Consider the following 21,118-nt stretch of genomic DNA (forward strand, 5'->3'; position numbering starts at 1 on the left):
TGACAGATCTGTACTGGTGCAGTTCCAACCAATTTCAAAGAGAAAGGTATTTAAAATTACATTTGGCTCATGAACTGGCCATAACAAAATAATTTCACAAGGTGCCCTTATCTGCCATTACTGCCCCTTCTCCTAAGAAGGACACTGTGAGCATTTTCTCTCTGAAGCTCAGACACAAAACAAACCCTGCCCCAGCTAGCCTCTCACCTGGCTTGGGAATAATTATTCATCTGACACCGTGCAGCTGTGTAAGGGGGAATCAGCTCTGACTCCTCCCAGAAGCTTTTATATGAACAGCCTTGCTTGAGCAGCAGAAATATGTTTCCATCTTTGTGCCTAGTTGACTACCTCTGTTGGCATGTGAACTGATTAAAAAAATTTTTAAAAAAATATATTATTTTAGGGCTGAACTTCTTGCTTTCTTGAGATCTGAAGGGTAGTTTTGCAAACTTTGTATGGAGTATCCCTAGCAGAGATCTGTAACTGAAAAAAAGAGGAGCAGATCCTCGTAGCAAATTTGTTCTGGACATGATGGTAATTGGTACTAGAGCCTCACACAGCATTCCCAGTTGTTTTAATCCCAGGTCTACACTGACCATGTACCTTGAAAATGTCCTCCTAGGAATAATGACAAAGATGTATGCTGCCCGTGGCACTGGAATGACTAACAAAAACATTAGAAAATCATTTTTTTAGGCAGCTCAGACAGGATTTTCAGAAGTGCATTGACTATTTATGCACATGAGCCTTCAGGAAAAGAAAAAGTGTCAGATTTCCAACAGTACTGGAGCCTTGTTGAGACTGGTAAACAGTGTGTGCATTAGGAGTAGATCTAGAAGATAGAATAGAATCAAGATAGTTAAAATTGGAAAGGACCTCTAAGATCATTGCATTCAGTCATTAGCCTAGCACCACCATGTTCACCACTAAACCATATCCCCAACTGATATATACACACTCTTTTTGAACATTTCCAGGGATGGTGATTCCAGCACTTACCTAGGTAGCCTATTCTAATATGCCTGATCACCCTTTCAGTGAAAACATTTTTCCTAAAATCTAATCTAAACATTCCCTGACACACCTTGAAGCTATTTCCTCTCGGCCTGTCAGTTATTACTTGGAAGAGACTCATCCCCACCTGGCTTCAACCTCCTTCCACAGAGTTTTAGAGACTGATAAGGTCCCCCTGAGCCTCCTTTTCTCCAGACTACATAACTCCCGCTCATTCAGCAACTCCTCATAAGACATGTGCTAAAAACACAGAAAGTAAACAGCTGGTACTGAGCAACCAATGCCAGCTACTCATGCCAGCCACCCATGTTTCATTAGCTGGGGGTTGTTTCAGGCTAGGACTTGTCTGACCCATGGTCTGGATGATCCTTAGCCATCAGAGTATGTTGAGTGCGCTCCTGCATGGCATCCTTCAGTTTGGTTTTGTCTGGTATTAATCTGTGTTCTGCACTCTGAGATCCTGCTGAGCTGTATGAAGACTTGCCACAGAACCCCTGTGAAGTAGCCACTCAGAATTTTACCTTCTTGAATGTTCAGCCCTCCCAGTACACTTAGCATCCTTCTTAGCTGTGTACTGATATCAACAACATCAGTTAGCAGCAAATATATAGCATGTAGAAACTCTAAACCAATGGTGCCACAGTCTTAACAGTCAGAGAAATGAGCTTTCAGACACTGAGTTCTAGAAAACCTGCATGTTGCACACATTTTTCTTTTGATATGTTAACCATGAAAAGAATGAAATTTTAGCAGATAAACTTCTGACCTCAGCAGCAAACAGAAGCTTCAAAGAGTAAAATCTCATCATGTATGTCTACCAAAGTGAACAAACAAGGTGGATTTCAATGAGGTAAAGATCTGGCACTCGATACTTGAATACTTTTTTATCTGAAACTAGAATTTATGTGTTGCAATGGCCCTTTAATTGAGTCCAAAATGCCTAACAGTCTTAATGAGCAATGTTTGTAGATACCACACAGCTAAAATAATGCAAAATCTATTAGAGTAAAACATAAGCCTGGATCAATATTCAGTTGAAAATACATATTTTTTCAAATCGGAAAATCTGAACTTTTTAAAGCAATATTATATCAGATACCCTGCTTTCCTTCATGTTAAACACATACTAGCATGTCCTTTAAAGTACAGTGTAACACCAGTCAGTTTTGGTTTCTCAGTAAAATGTACTGCTCATTTCTATCTAAGAGTCAGACTAGGTGTGAGATAATCTGATACTGGCCAGACTTTGAGAGAACCTCTATTTTGAGTACTTAGACAGTCTAATCACGAGAGCCAAAAGTGAGTTACAAACTGCAAATAAAATGTTCAAATTTGTTTCACAGTCAAAAATTACACATGTTAAATCATAATGACATTTCTTGTTTCAAGTTGTGCCCATTCAGTTGTGTCATGGTAGTTGCTGTGTTCCTGGTATTGCTTTTCAGGGAAGTCATTTGAATGGCAGAAGAGTTGTGCAAGTAGCTGGCAGATCTCTCTTGCTGAGCTTTCTTCCTGCAGCAAAGCTGGTTGTTGAAATGCCTTCTGAAACTCTCACTGAGAAAATACAATGCAAATGGGTTGACACAAGAATTGCAGAAGCTTAGCACTCGGGCCACTAAGGTAACAACCATATGTCCTGTTGATGGATCAATCTTATTGTAATGAAAAGATCGGTACATGTATAGCACATGGTTAGGAAACCAGCAGATAGCAAAGAAGCCAACAAAAACTAGAACAATTTTTGCCAGACGTTTCCGAGTTTCCATCTAAAAAGATGAAGAGAACCCAAATGAACAACAATGAATAGAACTACTCCACATAACAGACTTAATTAAAACATGTAGTATTTTGCTTTATATTAGCTTCAAAAACTATCATAAGTAAGGCCAGTAAAAATGCTTCCTTCAGGGGTTGAATTACTTGTCCCATCTCATTTACTTTCCTTTCTCACTTTCAGTTTACTTTCACTGACAGATCCTAGCTGTTTGCAGTTACACAAGGTTGCTCTTTCTATACGATATACACAGCAAGACTGATTCATGACCCAAGGAAACATTGGCTTTTAGCCTAAAAGTAAGCTCCAAAGGATGTCATGAACCGTAATCTTTTCTGACAAGATCTCAGTGCTTGGCTTGAAACTTAAGTTTTAGTTAGAAGGCTATTTAGAAACTGTTGGCTTTAAAATCTAGAGACATTGTGAATGAAATGTAGAGACATTACTAGGGTGTTAGCCATTCTATATATATATACACATATATTTATATCCCATTGTTTTTCCTGAAGTGCCTCAGCTTGCCCCTCTCTCCTAGAGAAACCACCAAAACTGCATTACACAGTATAAAGCATCTTAATTCCAGGGTAAAGTGAAAGGTTCCATTAAATCTTCAATAATGACATGAAATGTACCTTAATTTCAGCACTAAGTTATAATGGATTACAGTGACGCTACTGAGAATGGCTGAAAATTTGGCAAGATATGAGCCTACACAGTGAATCCAAAGTGAGACAGAGACTGGACAGATAGAAGGCACCAAAGAGAGGCAGAAAGTTTCTTCATATTCTTCCTAAAAGATTTATTATGTATATGAGGTATGAAAATTTTGCAAATGCGGGAAAGTTTTCTAGCTCTGATCAATTTTCTGGAAAAAAAAAATGAAGCAAATTTATTCTAACAGGGTTTCAAAATTTGTGAAATTAATCTTTAAGTAGTTTTCTTGTCTCTATCTAAACAAAAAACAGCGGGGAATTCCCAAAAGATGGGAAAACTCTAACATTTCAATTTGGTAGCATTTGCACTCATATTGCAAGAGCAAACTAAAAGATGCAGAGGCAGAGAGTGAATTTTACACTTGGCCTAAAGAAACATGATTTGATAGCAATAGTCTGAATTTATTTCCTCTTGCTGGAAGACATGCAAGTATACCAGAATTTTCTATTCTTCTGAGCCTCATAGATTAAAAAAAGAAAAAAAAACAAGTAGAATGAAAAAAATATGTTCTTACTTTGAAAATACATGTGAGTTCAGAAATGTGATATAAATTAAACATTTTTTTTCCATCTAGAGAGTTCAGCCAAAAGGCTCTCTATATTTCACAAGAAAATAAAATAATACCTGAAGTGCTAATATGTACGCACTTTTGACAAGAAACAGACCAGAGTAGAAATGAAATGCTGCTCAAAAAGGACATGAGGGAATGTAGCCTTTCCTTTAAATGAATATGCACATACTATATATGCAAGGAGATTTCAGTTAGTATGGAAGTAGTTTTATAAAATACTGGAAGAGAAAATCATTCAAAGTTGTTTTAATAGGTGTAAGTATTTTTCTCTATCACTACTAATGCTTTTGCAAAGTGTTCAAGGCACTTTCACTGCAAAACTGGTGTTTGTACATGTAAGTGTTCCTGCTAATGTTGCTATCTTACTGCTTCCTGTGCCTTACAGGGAAGATGGCTTTGTCCGGCATTTTAAAAAGCTTTGTCTCAAAGGTATACAGAATCTATACCAAGAGTGTTATAGCATCTATAACAGAAAGGATATTAGAAAAGTGAGAGTTCAGGATTATATCCAAGGAAGATCTACTAAGAAAGTCAAAAAATAATCAGTTAATGCTCTGTGTTCATCTTTTCAGCACTCCTTGGTCTGACAAGACCTTAGATTTCCTACATAAATTTTCCCTGCTTATGTCAGTTTTCTCATTTCCAAGCACAAATAAAAGAGGGACAATTCTCAAAGATTTCTTTCCCAAAATGGTTGCCTATAGAGACAGGTGAAGCCTGTCTACATTAACTACAAAAAACATCATTCTTTAGTAAGAACACAAGTAATGGTTAAATTAACAGCATATACAAGCACATGTACCAATGTCATTTACTGTTAAGAATGTGGATTGATGGCATTGAATTTATATTTTTCCTTGGTCATATTAATTTACATACTGGGCTTAATACTGAGTAATTGTGAAAACTAGGAGATTTTTCAGATAATCCTTGTCTTAGTTCATGTGGAAACTGAACTCATCTTCTGTAAAATCCAAACTATTTGGGTGTTATAATTCCTTTACTTTCATTTATAAGTGTATACAAAACACAAATCTTTCAACAGGATGTAAAAAGCAAATTGCTTACCTGTCTTTTGGAATGCTCACTGTATTCTCCAGGGATGTTGTGAGCACTTTTTATTAAACTCTTTGCAATATGATAGTAGTAGATACTAATAATCACAAGAGGCACAAGGAAATATACAAGGAAAAGCAGCACAGAATGGATCTTTGGGTGCATGTCATCTGTCATGGGGTATGGTATGCACGCTGTGAAAGTGGCATTATCCGTGTCATTGATGTGAGCCAGTTCGGAGAACACTGCTTCAGGAACTGCTAGGAGCATGGAGATTACCCAGATGGCAGTGGCTTTAAGACAGGTCCACAGCACTGCACTGGAGGTCTGGATGTCCATGGGATTTACAATTGCTTTGTACCTGAAATTGATCAAAATGCAGATGCAAATTAAAAGGTATTCAAATTCAACATGCGATGCACAAGATCACTTCATGGCTTTGATTAAAATAATATGTTCTGCTCTTATTTGAAATGTCAAGAGGCTTGTAATCTTTCTTAAATTTGCATTCTCTAAATCTCTACCTTTATTTGTATACATATTCATCAGAGGTGGCAGAGGGAGGCACCATAACCTGTGGCTGTAGGTGCCCATCCCAAGCCAGTGTGGTGAAAGCCCAGAATCAGCCATGACTCTGCACTTTCTTTCTCCAAATACCCCCCAGCAAATCCCCAAATGTGCATCCTACCTCTGTATTTCCACCTTCTTCTTGTACCAGCACACGCACACTTAGCATTTCCTTCCTTCCTCAGCTCCTGAAGCCCAGGGTTCCTTCCTGTCTGCCACCATAGCTTTCCTACTCTAGGATAGCCCCAGTCCTCCTCAGAGGAATATATACATCTCCATAAAGTCAGGCAGAAATTACTCCCAACAGCCTGCAACTATTAAACTCTTACATAAAGTAAACATTTCCACATCCATAGTTGGAAGCTGCTGCTCTACACTGCATTTTGGAAAACTGTCTCATAATATATGATTACATGTAAACCTTTGTGGAATTGATAACTTCATAGCCCTTACAATGAAAACAGGAAGAATTGCAGAGAATGGAAATATCACTCTACAGCAAAGTAAAGTAAACAAACAGAGGTAGACTCTGGTCAGGAATTATTTTATTAAACAATATCATTGCAGGAAGGGAGAAAAACTGAAATTTTCCACAAGAAAATGTACATGCTAAAAGGGCAAATATACTTTGAAAAAAATTTAGGGGGGATATCTTAATGTTTTCCCTAGATTTTTTAATTTATTTTTTTTGTAAGTAAGTTATGCTTTAACGTTTTTATTAAAAACTAAACCTTAAACAGAACATTTCAGTTTGTCTAAGGGGCGGTAATTTGGAAGGTTGCTTTGTCTCATAAGTTCTTTTAGCTTTCTCAATTCTTTTGTTTTTATTTTCAATGTGATTTGAAACGGCTGGGGTTTTTTTCTGAAACAGCAAAAGTTTTGAGAATTGGAAAAAATATTCTTCTTTAATATCTAAAGGAAAATTTGATAAGAAGAAAGGAGTCAGGAGAGATTCATACTTCAGGTACATAACTTCATCCATCTTCAGGTCTTTCTAGTCAGTGGAGATATACTTTCAAAGAGTGATTCAGATTTCAGGTGCATTAAATCACACTCTCAGGTGTTTATTTTTCTCTGTTAGCTATACAGTGAGATTAGACTGAGAACTCTAACTTAGATGCCTATCACTTTGTGATAAAACTCCATATCCAAGCATCTAGATACACATACATGCATATAGACATTTAAATATGTATGGCTATGAGCAGGGGTCTAAATACATACCAAGGGTTAGTTTATACCCAAATATAACATAGTTGCTGAAGGGACTGCTGGAAAATGGAGTTGTGATCCCAAATATCCTTTATGGCTAATTTGCAGGTCCTGACAGGTAGTTCATAGCTTCTCAACACCATGAGCAGATATTTGATGAATTTTGGATTAAAGCTGTACCACCACACAGCAACTTTGAGTTTGCTGGCAATCAGCACTGCAGCTGGTTATGCCATGAAAATGTCTGGAGCAGAGCACTGTCTTGGTATCTTTTCTTCTGAGAATATTTGAGTCAAAATGTGCCTTGGAGTCCTCTGTCTCAGAATTGTGATAATTTATTTATCACTAAATAATTGAAAATAATGGCTATTTATGTGCATATCTTCTCTGAATTCAGAAAGATTTTTACTGTATCTTCACCCATATCATGCATTAGAAAATGAAACTCAGCAAACTGTCTTTGTTAATTTATGTTTACCATTTCTCCTAATGCACAATGAGAAACTCCCTGGACACCAAGGTGTAAAGAAATCCTTTATACCGCCATAAGAAGGACAGAAGCTTCTTCACAAAGCATGAATACTACCCAACACAAACTGTGACCTTATTATTCAATAACTGCTTCCTATTGCTGTCCGCCTTGATTTCATTACATAGAGACAGACCCTCTATCTCATTTCATTCAACTGAGGTGACGTCAAGTCCTTACATCTGCTCATTTTTAAAAAAACTTTACATTCTTTGGGAAGAGCTGGTTTGGGGTCTTTGGGGTATAGGGAGGGCATTGGACAAAAATAATATATTGTACTACAGATTACTTTTAGCTTTTCTTTCCCATTGCATTACTTCAAACTATTTTGACCACAGCCCTATGACCCAAGACAATGACCGTATCACAAATAATTGTTTTAGCATTTGTTAATCTCTAAATGGAAGATCTTTTCAGAAGTCTTCACATTAGAAAAAGATGTGGCATATATTTCTACTTTGGCTGTTTCAGCAAAATATCATGCTTTTCCTTGAGCTATGACTGACTCCAGTTGGAAGGCATTGGAGCAAAGTGCCCCTTTTCACAAAACAGCTGAGTTTACTACAAAAAAATTTCTTTTATTCTACTTGCTACTTTACTGACTACAAGTGTCCTTCTTCTTCCTAGGGCTCAGTTCTTCACAGTACTCAGTGTCAACGAGAAGAAAAAGACACTAAGTGCTGTACAAAATCCATCATCTTGTTCATATCTTTGCAAAGATATAGAGTAGAAAGAGACAGGTTACAGGTAAAATCAAATGTAAACTGAATGAAATGAGAAGTGTTCCCAAAGTGAATACACAAACTCTTTCTTTGTATAAAACCAATGTAAGGCTAAAGCATACCACCAACCATTCAAATTTAAAAAAGCATATTTTCCGTCAATTAAAAAACACCAGTAAATTGAGCAAAGGTGCAAATTAGTCAAATTAATAAATAAATCCATCTTTTCCTTTACTTCGCTGATGGAAAAAAAGCAAATTATAGATTTATGTGAAGTTCAGGAAATATTCATAAATATGCATTTGGTTTTAATTAGAAACCTTCATGTAAATTCTGTCTTCCTATATCCTTTATCATTATGACTGCTGACAAAGAGACCCCAACTCAGGAAACACTTCCTTTCTGTGGAGCTGTGGTTTCTGCCAACAGACACAAGCACAAACTTGCCCATTCTGCAGATTGGTTTTGTTTGTATAGTGTTTTATCAATAGAAAGAAATCTCCTCCCTTCTACACAACCCCAAAAAATTGATGAAAAGAATATCCTCTTCCTCCAGCATTATAACTTGTTGCTACCTTATAAATACCAATCTATCTTATTCTCCTAACCTTTGTTTTCAAAGCCATTCGTAAAGGTATTTATCAGCTTCAAACTAGAATGGAAAGCTCTATTCCTGTCTCTGCTGCTTCCACAATGCTATTCCCCTCCCACACACTTGACTTTAAAAGAAGCTGCTTCATGCTTAGAGCTAAGCTGTCTTTCCACTACATTGCTGCTTCCTTTTCTAGAGTACTTAGTTGTGATGACCTTAAAAACAAACAAACAAAAAAAACCCAACACGAAGCATCTAGACAACACTTAGGCAGCAACTGGACTAAGATAACAGCCAACAATTCCAACCAGAATTGCCACAATATCTCCTTGCCCTTTTGATTCTGGATTGTCTGTTGTCATTTCTTAAAAACCCTTCAGATCAAGGACTTTCTTCTTGTTCCTGTTTATATAGCACCTATCACAAATAGGACACTAATTTATAATCTAGTTTTCTACATGCCATCACAATGAAAATAAATATAATAATGAAGTGTCATAAAGCAAGGAGAGACACAATTCAGGGAGGGCAAATCCATATTATCTGGCTTTAATTTTCATTTCAATCCTGAAGCTGGAGGGGTTGGTATAATTTGCCTACTCATAAATAAATTTTTTTAAGTGATGTTGCTGTGCCATAGTACTGCATTTCCTGAAAACTAGAGTCATTTACCAAAACCATTCATGTGATAATCTTTTATTGTGTCACTGCATGGTGATTTCAAACACAAAAAACCTAACAACATAAAACATATCTGAATAGAAAACACAGCTGTATGGTCAGTATTTGTTGAAAATACAAATACCATGTCCATTCCACTACAGTAGAATGAAATTTTGGATAGGACCAAAGTCCTTTTCCTTGTATGGCAGTTCATTTGACTCAACTCCAGTTGAATAATTAAGAGGAGAACAATTTATCTAGCCGAGAACAATATGGGATCATTTGATGTCCCACATTTGTGTTGTGGGAATTTCTTTCACAACAGACAAACTGTCTGAAATTTGCATTTATTCTATTTTATTCTTACAAATTCTTGCAATGCAAAAAAGATATCTTAATGTGTTTTTTTCCACAGATAGTCCCAATATTTTTATTCTGTGCTTATCTCTTAAAGGCAGAGAATTGCATTCACTCAGGAATGAGCACCTCTTGATATAATGAACAGTATTTGAAATGAAGACCAGCAGACCATGTGTAAACACACTTAAAGTGAATGTCAATGACATGTGTTCTGTGTTTCTTAAGGGGAAAATCCCAAGATTTTCCCAAGGCAAAAAAGTTTTCTACTACAGAAATATGCTTTGTTGAGCCAAAAAGCTATCAATAATGCTTCGACAAAAAAGTCTGATTTAAACTTTTGGTTGATGATTTCTCCACCCTGAAAACAATCAAAACAGAAGTTTCCCAGGATGATGAGTGTTTCTGCATGAAATATATTACCTGTCCTGTCCACTCAGTGTATCAGAGAAGAAATTTTGGTTTTCTTTTTCATTTTTGTTGTCTTGCTACTTCTTCCCCTTGCTATTCACCTCACATTAGATAACTATGCTTCTTACAAGCTCGTACAAATCTTGCAATGCTGACTCATTGCCCACAATCTGGATTTTTAGTTCTACTTCTCTAAAGTCATTTATTTATAACTGCAATAGTTAAAAGTACCATCAGTAATTTCTTCAATTCTCCTCCTGAAAGAAAAATTAGTAAATTGTTTCAGTGGTTATTATTCAGAAAAGTTCATATATTTCAGTATTCCCAGTAAATTTATATTTAAGTTTGATAATTCCAAGTCACTCATCAACATATGTTCACATATCTTAAGACAAAGAGGCGTTCATTAGAGTTGCAGTTTCTCTAAGTTTCTACTTGTAGAAAAGAGAGGAGAGACAAGATGAGATAAGACAAGCAAACATGAATGTAATCTAATAAACACTTATGTTACATTTATATGAGCAAACTAAATAGTGCTAGAGTCTATTCTTAGGCCTGGAGGACAAGTGGCATTGGCTGGACATCCATGACTAGTTCAATTCTTTAATATCCCAATATGAGACCACCACTTCCAACAAAATTAGGCAGTTTACACTTCTATTGGTAATGGCCTCTGAGCTTGTGTTTAATACTGGATCATGCCTAGAAATTGTTTAGGAGAATATTGATTGACCCGGGTGAAAACCACACCATGAACTGCTCTAACAACTGTTTGACAAATGGTTGACTTCCAGCACTCAGGCCTATGCTTTGGTACTGTTGAATATGGGTTTGTGAGTATATATATATATATGAAAATATATATATATAAAACATAAATATATGCAAACATATTTATGTGTATGGCAAAAACCCCACACACTTTCAGGTGCCTGGTCCCAAAAACATTATCCAGAAGCCTCGCACAATGGTGGCCCGTTCCAATCTGCTGTGCACATTCTTTCTTAACTTCTAAACTAAGCAAGCAGTTGTATTTCCCCTGCTGTGCATGCCAGGATTGTACCTACTTAGCTGGCATCTAAGCTTCATTAGGATCCTGTAGCTAAGCACAGAAAAGCTGAGGAGCCTGATCTCAAAGTTGTGTTTAAATAATGACTGGAGCACACCAAAATCATTAACCTTCACAAAACTGCCATGGCAAAGGCAGCTCTGGTACCAGCTCTCCAAGAACAAAATGGAGCCATTCATTCAGCCAGGGTGTCTGAGAGTCATTGATCAGGCCTGCTAGACAGCAGCTCAAAATTAACATTTCACTTGTGAGGAGAGAACCCTATTCTTAAAGTACAAGGCAGTTTAGCATGTGTATGCTCTTGGCTTTTATTGCCTTTCTGGAGCATTTACCTCATTCCAACACTAATTTGGGATTCTGGATTTTGGATTCTGCTCTGGAGGGGTGGAGAGGTGGAGGGGAAAGTCAGCACCTAGGCTAGACACTAGGCATTGCAATGTGGAGCTAGGACACCTTACCTACTATTGGCTTTGTTCACTCGTTCTCTGCTCTCCATTTAAAAAAAAACCACCTGGAAAACAAGAACTAATCTTGTTTTATCCTTCCAGAGTTTATGTTCTGAAACTTCAAGGGTCAAAGGACTTTGAGAAAAGAGAAACCCGTATCTCCAAATGGGTTTGATCCAAATTCCATTGATACCCCTACCTTTCAATTGATGAGACAGAGATGCATACTTATCTGCATATTCACGGCATGCTTACTACATGTCTCCCAGCAACAATATCTATACATATTTGAATGAAGAAGATCTCACAAAATCATCACTGATGGAGCAGAAGGTCAATAAAAATATCAGTCACAGACACTAAAGTGCCTGGAAGCAGAAATCCTGAGTGTAAACTATGTTTAGTGCCAGTTTACCTTTATAAAAGTTCTGCTGTTACAAAACATTTCCTCCCGTTTCCTTGAGGAACTCAGTTACAGTCCATGCCATGGCAGATAGCATACTATTGCAGAGAACATCACATGGTCAGATGATTTTTAGAAATGTTACAAGCCAGGAAGAATTAAATAACCAAATCTCTATTAATATATCTAGAACAGACTTAGATTTTACTATTTGAGAATTTAGATCCCAAATCTCTAATTTCTAAATTCAAAAAGCAGCAACTTCATTTATTTGCTCCAGTATTATCATCTAGAAGGCTCCACTCTGCCACTTTTTTAAAAGTTTCCAGTTCAGTTTCATTTGCAACTTCTATTCTTAGTCTACCCTGAAATCAGTGTAGATGGAAAAAACAAGTAAATACCATGGAAAAAAAGGGAAGATTAAAAAAATCAGAGGAAAAAGTTAATATAGCAATCCTTAAAATACAAACAATCAGACAAACATGGAGCCAAAACACAAACATGACACTATTTTTAAAAAAATACTGTGAAAATCAGTTGGAAAAAAATGAAACCATATTGGGGATAGTCATGTGAGGGAAAAAACAAAATCATACGAGATACAATGACAACATATTGAATAATCCATTTCTTTCATGTTTGTACACACACCACAATTTTATTTGTATATATGCTCACACAAAGCTGGAAATATACAAACCTGTATGCAGCAGATGTAATTACACCAAGCTTCATGTGGGTTGTTTGTCTCTGGTTATTTTCTCTGATATCTGACAAGTTGTGTGAAGTTAATGCCAAAACACACTTCTCTGTAATGGACACCAAAGGAGGTTTCCTCATACATTCCACAAATTTCATGAACTAGTAATAACTTACTTGCCATTTGTAATTACACCATCAAACTTGGCTGAATCTCAGCATAAATTTAGAATTTCGTAGTGGAGATACATGTCTAGACCTAGGGATTGTGACTGCATATACATTGTTTCATTAGTACATATAAAAACACATAAAAATAATTTAGCACCTGGAATATATAGTCTGGAAGAATGGTTCTGCAGCAAAACTCATATGATAAATACAGAAGTTCTTCTATAATTAAACTATTCAAAATGAGGACTCAATTAAACTGTCCCTTTTCCGGAGAATATTTGAGAGTTCCATCACACTGCACACATAGAAAAGAGATCTATTATTTATTCTCTAACAAATTTATCATCACAGTAAACATGTAAAAGCTTTTCCCTAAAGAAAGCACACTTGATCTTTGACATAATTTCTAAGGACATGACAAATGCAGACTTGAGGATTCCAACAGTTCGATTTGTATTAACCCATTGCAATGTAATATACAAGGTAGTTGTGTACCATGTCATGGCAAGAGCCAAACAGATAAAATAAATGAATGGAGATTTACATGCTTGGTAAGAATTGGGCTGGATTTGGTGTTTAGCAGCTATTTTGTCTGTCCCCGGCACAGGCTTTTACTGAATTGATCAAAGAAGCCGGAAACAGGAGGGATGCTTTTGAAACTGCCTCCCAGGGTTTAGGTTGTGGCCTGTGAAAGGCTACTGGACACTGGCATTTGCATTAGTCAAAGCAAAGCTGGCTGTTGCCAGCGCAACACAGCCACTGCATTGATCACTGACCAGGATAAACATCACAGCCATTTCTCACTTTGCCATCCTCTATCTAAGCTGCTTCTGTATGAGTTGAAGAGCACACACAGGACACAGGCACAAAGGCAGGAGTTTAACAGATGTAGGTGTCTGCATGAATTTTGAGAAACAGTTGCCTAACTTGGGAGGAAAATGTTATTTACTGAAAAATCATTTTCAGCTGTGCAAAATGGACACAAGTGGAATTTCTCCAACAGTTGATTTGACTTGCCTGGCTTGGACAATATTACCCTAGAATAGTTAACTCTTTAACCTACTCCAGACATAAAATTCTTTCTGCAATGTTCTATGGGAGTTTTCTGACATCCCTTTTGTTTCTTCTGAAATATTTGCCATCATATTCTTTCATCTGTATAAAATGAATATAAATCAATAAGAACATTTTAGAGTGGAGATAGGTGAGAACAGGCTTCACTGTTTAACTTGACAAAGGTGTTTTAGCAAGGTTTATTTTGTAAATCAAGTTGTCACACATAAACTAAAATACGAGTTGAAAAAATGTGACAGACAAAGCTTGCCAAATGACTCTTATTTTTCTTTTGCTTTGCCTGTTATTGCACAATTATAACCATATTGCTACAGCCTACAGTGAGAGAAACATCTGGACTGTGATTTATTTTAATGTTCTTCAGTGACTCATTCATTCAATACATTTACCTCAAGTGTATGTGTTTCTAAGAAGATTCATACTTCTACTTGGTCCATATAATTTTTTTTTCCCCATCTACTATATACAGTTTTTCTCCTATACAGATAATCTTTCATTTTACATTTGATTTTTTTTCTTTATTCTTCAGTTAATTTTCAAGATGTCATTTAATACTACTTTCCTTGTAAAGGCTCTTTAATCCCTGAATATCAGCTATAAGAGCTCAAAAGGAAATCATGTCCACTTTCCTGCTTCACCTGCTCCACCACATGTAATAAGAAATGAGGATTTCACATTTCTCCAATCACAGTATTTCAGCCTGAATCAGCATCTTCCATAACAAAAGAAGAAACAGTAAGTAAGTTCTGAAAAGAGTAAAAAGAAATTTTTATTAAGGTGCTATTACTAATGAAAAACCTAAAGGAGTTATTAGTGGAGCTTTTTATACTTCTGAGCATCTTCAAAACACTTCCCTAGTTCCCCCAAAAAAGGGATATAATAGACATGCAAACTGAGCCAAAACGGATTTTGTTACCAACTGTCATCAGAAGTCATCACATAAATAGTAAACTTGCAAAAACCATTTTTTAGCCTTTTTACAGTTTTAAAAATACAGATTACTATCTTACACGTTTAAAGCAAATAAACAAAGAAATAAAACCAACAAAAGAAGGATCAAATAGTTTAGCTATGCAAATCTATAGAATATATTTTAAACATCTCAGGCACTGTATTTAGTTATTTAAGTATGAATTTAAATTTTCAAACTCTTACCTGGTTAATCAAGTATTTGTCTCATCAAAGGTGTCCTTACGTCACACTTTTTAGAAAGAAAGCAAAGAGGATGCTATTTTAACTGCAGCAGGGTGAGTTCAGCTTTGCTGTCTCCATTAGAGTGTAGCAGGACTGCATTTGAGCTAACACATTTAAATCCTTCATTAGAAAGAAAATTCAATGTAGGAAAAGTAGCAGAATTAAATTTAATCCTATTGTTACAGATTACATTAAAAATGAGGCATAAACCACAGCCAAGGAGAAAAGAAAAGACTATGTGGGACAAATCTAGAGCTGTTTGAAGACACTGACATATATTCCTTCAAAGTTTACTCCAGTGTCTTGGCATTTTGTGGGTACCACACAATAATGCAGTAATGGCCAAAGGCACATATTGTTACTCACTCTTAATTCACTGCCTCCTGAGCTTTTCCAGCCACCCCTCCACACCAAGGTTTACGTGTCATTCAGACCGCTAGCTCTGAAAAGCACCTTGGAAACACCTTTCTGTTCTTGCTGTCTATGTCTTTACCCTACCTGGATTCCTTACCAGGAACAGGTCCTTGCCCTACCTAGACTCCTTCCCAGGAACAAAGCAGCAAGACCTCTTACTCTGAGAAGAGAGTGAGGAACCTCATGGGCCCAGTTTGCATTCTGAGCTAACTGCATGGTCCACCATGGACATAAGTTGGAAAGGCACTCCTTGGAGTAGTGAACAAGTTCATGGGATGGTCCAAGTCAGATTCATCTGTGGCTTCTGCCCTTTTTTGCAGTGAGGAGATATTGGCACACATTTTCTTCATGTGTGTCATGCTGCAGTACCTCTGGCAACACTTCACGCTCTTTATTTTTATCCTCCTTATCAAAGACCACACCAAATCCTAGGACTTTCTCAGTAATATCCTTTAGATCTGGTCAAAACTGCAGTTCATGAACCCTGGAGAAACAAGCTCATCAGAGACCCCACTTTTAATTCCTTGTCCCATCGCATCTTTAGGAAGTGCACCCCTGGCCTTCATACATCAGCCCTGTGGGCACTTTCAGGGTGTGTTGAGTGCTATTGGGGGTGTTCTGCCCTATGGTGCCCTTAGTTCCTTTTATTTTGTTGTTTAGTATATTTTTCTCCTTCAGCCCCCTTCTTTTTTTTTCATTTGTCATCCACTGTAATTACTAGGTTTTCTCTTTCTGTAATCCACCTTCTCTTTTTTCCTTGGTTTTATAAACCAGAGAAATATTAGCATTTCCAGACGTGATCTGGTTTCTCCACAATAGAGAAGAGTGGCCATGGGGGGCACGGGTGCTGTCCCTACACATCTCCTGCATGGCAGTGAGAAGGGATGTCTGGCTCAGCAGCACAGCTCCTATGCTGCCTTCCCCACACCATAGCAGAGGGAGATCGCAACCTGCTCTCACACCAACACCCTGCACCACCAGTGCATCATCTCTACCACCACCATCCCCACCATCTCTACCACTCCCATCCCTCTCTGCCCCAACATGTGTGGGGCTGCATCTGGGCACCACTCCCTGGTCAGTCAGGCCACCAGGAGTTCAGGGATGGGAAGAACCAGCTTCTATTCCTGTGATGGGGGTGGGTAGCAACCTATGCTGTGTGCTGCTAATTTCAGTTTCCAAGTGTGCTCTAGGGAAGACTGGGAAGAATTGTTAAAAATTACATATCATGTTTGTACACATACACAAAGAAACCCCAAACCCAAAACAAAACTCAAACCATCTCAGTACAAGATAAAGAAGCTTTCAGTTAAAAGGTGCATGTTTGTCAGACAGAAAGCATTACTGATGCTGAAAGGGACTTCTGTGACAAAAATCCATATGAAATAAAGCAACTTTAGAATATATATATATATACGCAATTAGTACTATTTTTTTTCTTCCTTAAATCTTCAGTTTGTTGGTAACAGTCATTCAGAGTTTATAGCTTCTGTAGCTGCTTTTGTTAAATTATCAACATACATGTAAACCATCATGCAGAATTTCCACATAAGCAATAAGTGCTAATTACACTGTGGAAACCAAGACAACCTTCCTTATCCTAATTCACGCAGGCATGTTGCAAAGAATTCTAAATATTCCTAAATCTGTTCCTTAGTGGAATCAATGTCTGGCATTCCATAGAGTCCCATGGTAACAGGGAATAAAAAGCAGGAAAGGCTTTAATTATCATATATTAAAATGTACTTTGAGCATTATCTGTGAAAGAGACAGAGAAGACATTGTGTATCAGACCAAATATGTACTGGATTATAATGGAGCCCATGTAGTGACATCACTACATACAAATATTCTATGCTAGATTCACTTATCTAGAGAAAACACTGCACCCAGCCAGGCCTCACCTCCTCAGCACCTCTTGGGTGCAGGATGCTGCCACCACTCCTGATCTGCCTGCATAATTACCCATAACTGATCTAGTCAAGACGACACATGTTAGGATCAGGCTACAAATTAGTGTGATGCAAACCCCTCCACACCAGTGGACCCTCTAGTTCAACACAAGTGTCGTACAAAAAAAAGTAGATGTGATTCCAGCTCAAACTCCACCGACAGTTTAGCCAGCTTCACTCAGCGATATCTTGGGCCCCTAGGAGACTGGTCTCTGAAGTCAGTGGCTGATCTTCTGACTGGAAAATAAATGCTTTTTTTCTCAGTAACCAAAAATAAAATTGCAGAGTTTAAAGAAACAGAGTTGTTTAATTCCTAGTAAAACCCACTTCTGACATTGGTATATACTGCAGACTCCAAAATGCTAGAGGAATGTATTTATTATGAGCTTATATGATCTCAGCACACAAACTGAAGCTGTTTTCTGGTATGTGCAATCCTAAATGCTTTCAGTGTAAACAGATTCAGCATTATTACTTCTTCAATCTTTACTGATATTAAAGGAAGGATCAAACAATGAGTGCTCCAAATCCATATAAAAAGCAAATGAATGAACACTTAAATCACTGGCATTCTCTCACATTACATTTCACTGGGAAACGATCTCCACTACAAGCAACTTCTTCCCTTTTCAAATAAGATACCACAATCATAATTTTAAACAGTGGAAATAGAGCAGAAAGAGCACTGCAGGGTTTCCTTGGCTCTTTAAGGACAGATTTTGACATACTCTTTAACTGAGTTAATCGGAGTGCTACAGGTGTTCACTTTAAGGTATGTTTTGCAAGCTATTATTAAAAAAATATAACCAATTTTCATAAGTTATGAAGTCTTTATAGACAAGTGTGTTCAGTCCTGATTCGAATACAACTGAAATTTATGTCTACTGAAGACTATCCTCAGGTGTAATCAAACAATTTACTGAATTAGCAAAAAAAACCCCAAAAATTACAAGACCCTATTAAAAAAAAGGGGTTAAGTTTTAAAGAAAGTTTAGTTTTAAAGAAACATTACTGTAATTGTGAAGATATATCACTAAACTCAAGACTTCACATTATGCACCAATATAATGCAGTGCCTCGGTTTAAAACCCAACAAAATAAAATGGGATAATTTCTATGGAGAATGAATTAAATATTTTCATTTCTGACTTAAAAAAACCCTGCTTAGATAACAGAAGAAAGATAATTTCATTTAATTCAAGGTTGCAATTACACTGTAAGATTTTGTCTTTCAGAGCCTGAAGCACAGTCCAACAGGCACTCAGTTGTTATAAATTCCTTAAGTACCCATTCACAGTAATTGGAAGGAAAAATTGGGGATCCAGCTCTTTGTTTCTTCCTAATTTGACAAGTACTGAAGATGAAAGTGTTACTTTCTATTTGTTTTGGGGTATTTTCTTTTTTTTCCACTTTTCTAAAAGTTCAGAAGACAAAAAGAATAGTTTGAACAAAAGTTTAAGACTGACAATTACAACAGAACAGTTTGGATCCTCTGAATTCCCAGAAGCCAAGCTAGTTCTGGCAGTCACCTCTGGTAACCTGCTCTTCTACTAAGGTACAGATACACGTACATACACTTTCTCAGCAGAAAGAAACAAATTGATTAAAAGTACCTCTGTACTTGACTTGGTTTAAGTTGCTCACTGCCTGTTAGCATAACACTGTGACTTGGCAAGGGTCATATCTGGCATCTAAAACCTTCCTCAAAAGAATAAGATTTCAGTATATGGCCTGTTACAGGCCCATCCCAGAGGCGCAGAAGACAGGGCTAAACCCAGTTTTTGCAGCTGACACCCTGGAAGCTGAAGGCCCAGGCACACCCATTTCCAGATACCTTTTAACTCCAGTTAATACCAGACTTGCCATCCTCAGTGAGGGAAGCAGCACGGGCACCTCACAAGCTGGAATGAGGGGACTGCAAACCAGGGACACCTTATCCAGAGGGGCACTTCACCTTTCATGCTAGCTCCGGCCAGCCTTTGCCCAAGCTGCAGAGAGCTGAGAACTGGCAGCCCAGCTTTCCTACCTGTCAGCACTGAGGGCAGTGAGAGTGAAGACGGAGACACCAACGGAGGTGAGCTGGATGACAGGGATGAGCTTGCAGCCCAGCTCCCCAAAGAGCCATTCCTCAGAGAAATACCGGGAGGCATCCACGGGGACACAGGTCACTAGCAGCAGCAGATCACCAGCTGCAAGGCTGGAGATGAAGATGTTGGGCACACTTCTCATGGCACTGTTGGAAATGAAGATCTTCATAAGTGTGATGTTGCCCAGCAAGCCGACAGTGATGATGAGGAGGTAAAGCGATGGGATCACACAACGGATGATGAACATGGCCGTGCCCTTCTCTGGGGGCAGCAGGGCTGTGTCGGGCACCAGGTGGGCACTCCCATTCTCCCCAAGGGGCATTGTTGTGAGCTCGGGCGAGAGCTCTGGCTCCATCCTCCAGCTTCGGGTGGACTGAGGATCTCTAGCGCAAAGTGCAGTGGGAGCCACTGGAAAGCTTTACTTTTCTGCAAGTCAACCAACTTTCTCCCCCCTTCCCTACTGCCTTTCTTCCTTCCCCTTCTTTGACGAGTTTTTTCCCTTCAGAAATGCAGAAGAATGTCCAACGGTGCAGTGGCGGGGGAGGGAAATAAAAATTCCCATGTTCTGCCCCTCGGCTTTTCGCACAAGCCTGTCCCAGTGGGCAGGTGGGCAAGAGATCCTGAGCCTTGCGGGCAGCGAACGCCGTCAGGACAGCGGCCGCCTGCCCTCGTCCCCGGGAGAGCCCTCGGATGCTCGGTCCGGCCACCTCCCCGCGCCCGCAGCGGCCCCGGGGCCGCCAGCGCTGTCCAGCGGCGCCGGCGCTGCTCGGCCCGCAGCTGCGGGCGGCGGCGCCGGAGGCGGGGGTGAGGCGCAGAGCAAGCTCCCTCCTTACTCCGCAGCCCCGGTTTATACCTGGTACCGGGAGGGGCCGCCCCGCCTCTCCTCCTGCAGGCGCCTGTGCCCTCGCCCCCAGCCCCGAGCTGCCGAGGTGGATCTTGCGCGAAAGGGAGAGGCGGATCCCGGAGCCGACGCCGTCCCGCGGGGTCCCAGCCCCTGAGCGCGATGGAGACGACGGGAGGAGCGGGAGGGGCGAGGGGAGCTTCACCCCCCGCCGCTGCCTTCCGCAAGCAGTCCCCGAGAGGTGCTCTCCGACAAACCGGAGGGCTGTCCGCCACGTCGGGCAGAACGCGGGATCGCCTCCGGAAACCAGTCTTCCAGCATTTTACCCAGGTGAAACCACGGCGCTTTGAAACGCAGGGTGACGGGGAGCGAGGGACTTGGAAATAAAGCGATTTTATTCCTGACATCCATTTGTGGGTTCTGCATAGATTTTACTCAAAGGCATCAGCTGTGTTTAAAGTTTTAGGGTTTGATTCGCGAAGTTGCATTTCATAGTGGTCTCGACATGGAAAGGGAGACAGGTGGTGTCTTTTATCCGTGACTTACTATGCAAATGGTATAACACAGTGGAGAATGAATGTTG

General features: G+C 38.9%; 1 protein-coding gene across 1 annotated transcript; it reads right to left on the bottom strand.

Moving 5' to 3' along the window:
• Positions 1 to 329: 329 nt before the first annotated feature.
• NMBR (neuromedin B receptor) lies at positions 330 to 20,052 on the bottom strand. Its single transcript, XM_051801611.1, has 3 exons — positions 19,634 to 20,052; positions 5,142 to 5,490; positions 330 to 2,780 (listed from the first exon to the last, which is right to left on the bottom strand). The coding sequence occupies exons 1-3, from the start codon at positions 20,047 to 20,049 to the stop codon at positions 2,379 to 2,381; spliced, it is 1,167 nt and encodes a 388-aa protein (XP_051657571.1). The 5' UTR covers positions 20,050 to 20,052; the 3' UTR covers positions 330 to 2,378.
• Between the last annotated feature and the right edge of the window lie 1,066 nt (positions 20,053 to 21,118).

This window comes from Manacus candei, unplaced genomic scaffold (genome assembly GCF_025592945.1).
Source record: "Manacus candei isolate 608988 ecotype Guabito, Panama unplaced genomic scaffold, ASM2559294v1 h1tg000052l, whole genome shotgun sequence".
NCBI lineage: Eukaryota > Metazoa > Chordata > Aves > Passeriformes > Pipridae > Manacus > Manacus candei.

What these genes read in the sequence shown, in the direction of transcription:
- NMBR (XM_051801611.1), bottom strand. Translation starts at nt 20,049, where the DNA reads ATGGAGCCAGAGCTCTCGCCCGAGCTCACAACAATGCCCCTTGGGGAG. An exon ending in ACTGCCCTCAGTGCTGACAG is followed by an intron (nt 5,491 to 19,633) that starts GTAGGAAAGCTG and finishes GATCAATTTCAG; the next exon opens with GTACAAAGCAATTGTAAATC. An exon ending in GTGAGCATTCCAAAAGACAG is followed by an intron (nt 2,781 to 5,141) that starts GTAAGCAATTTG and finishes TCATCTTTTTAG; the next exon opens with ATGGAAACTCGGAAACGTCT.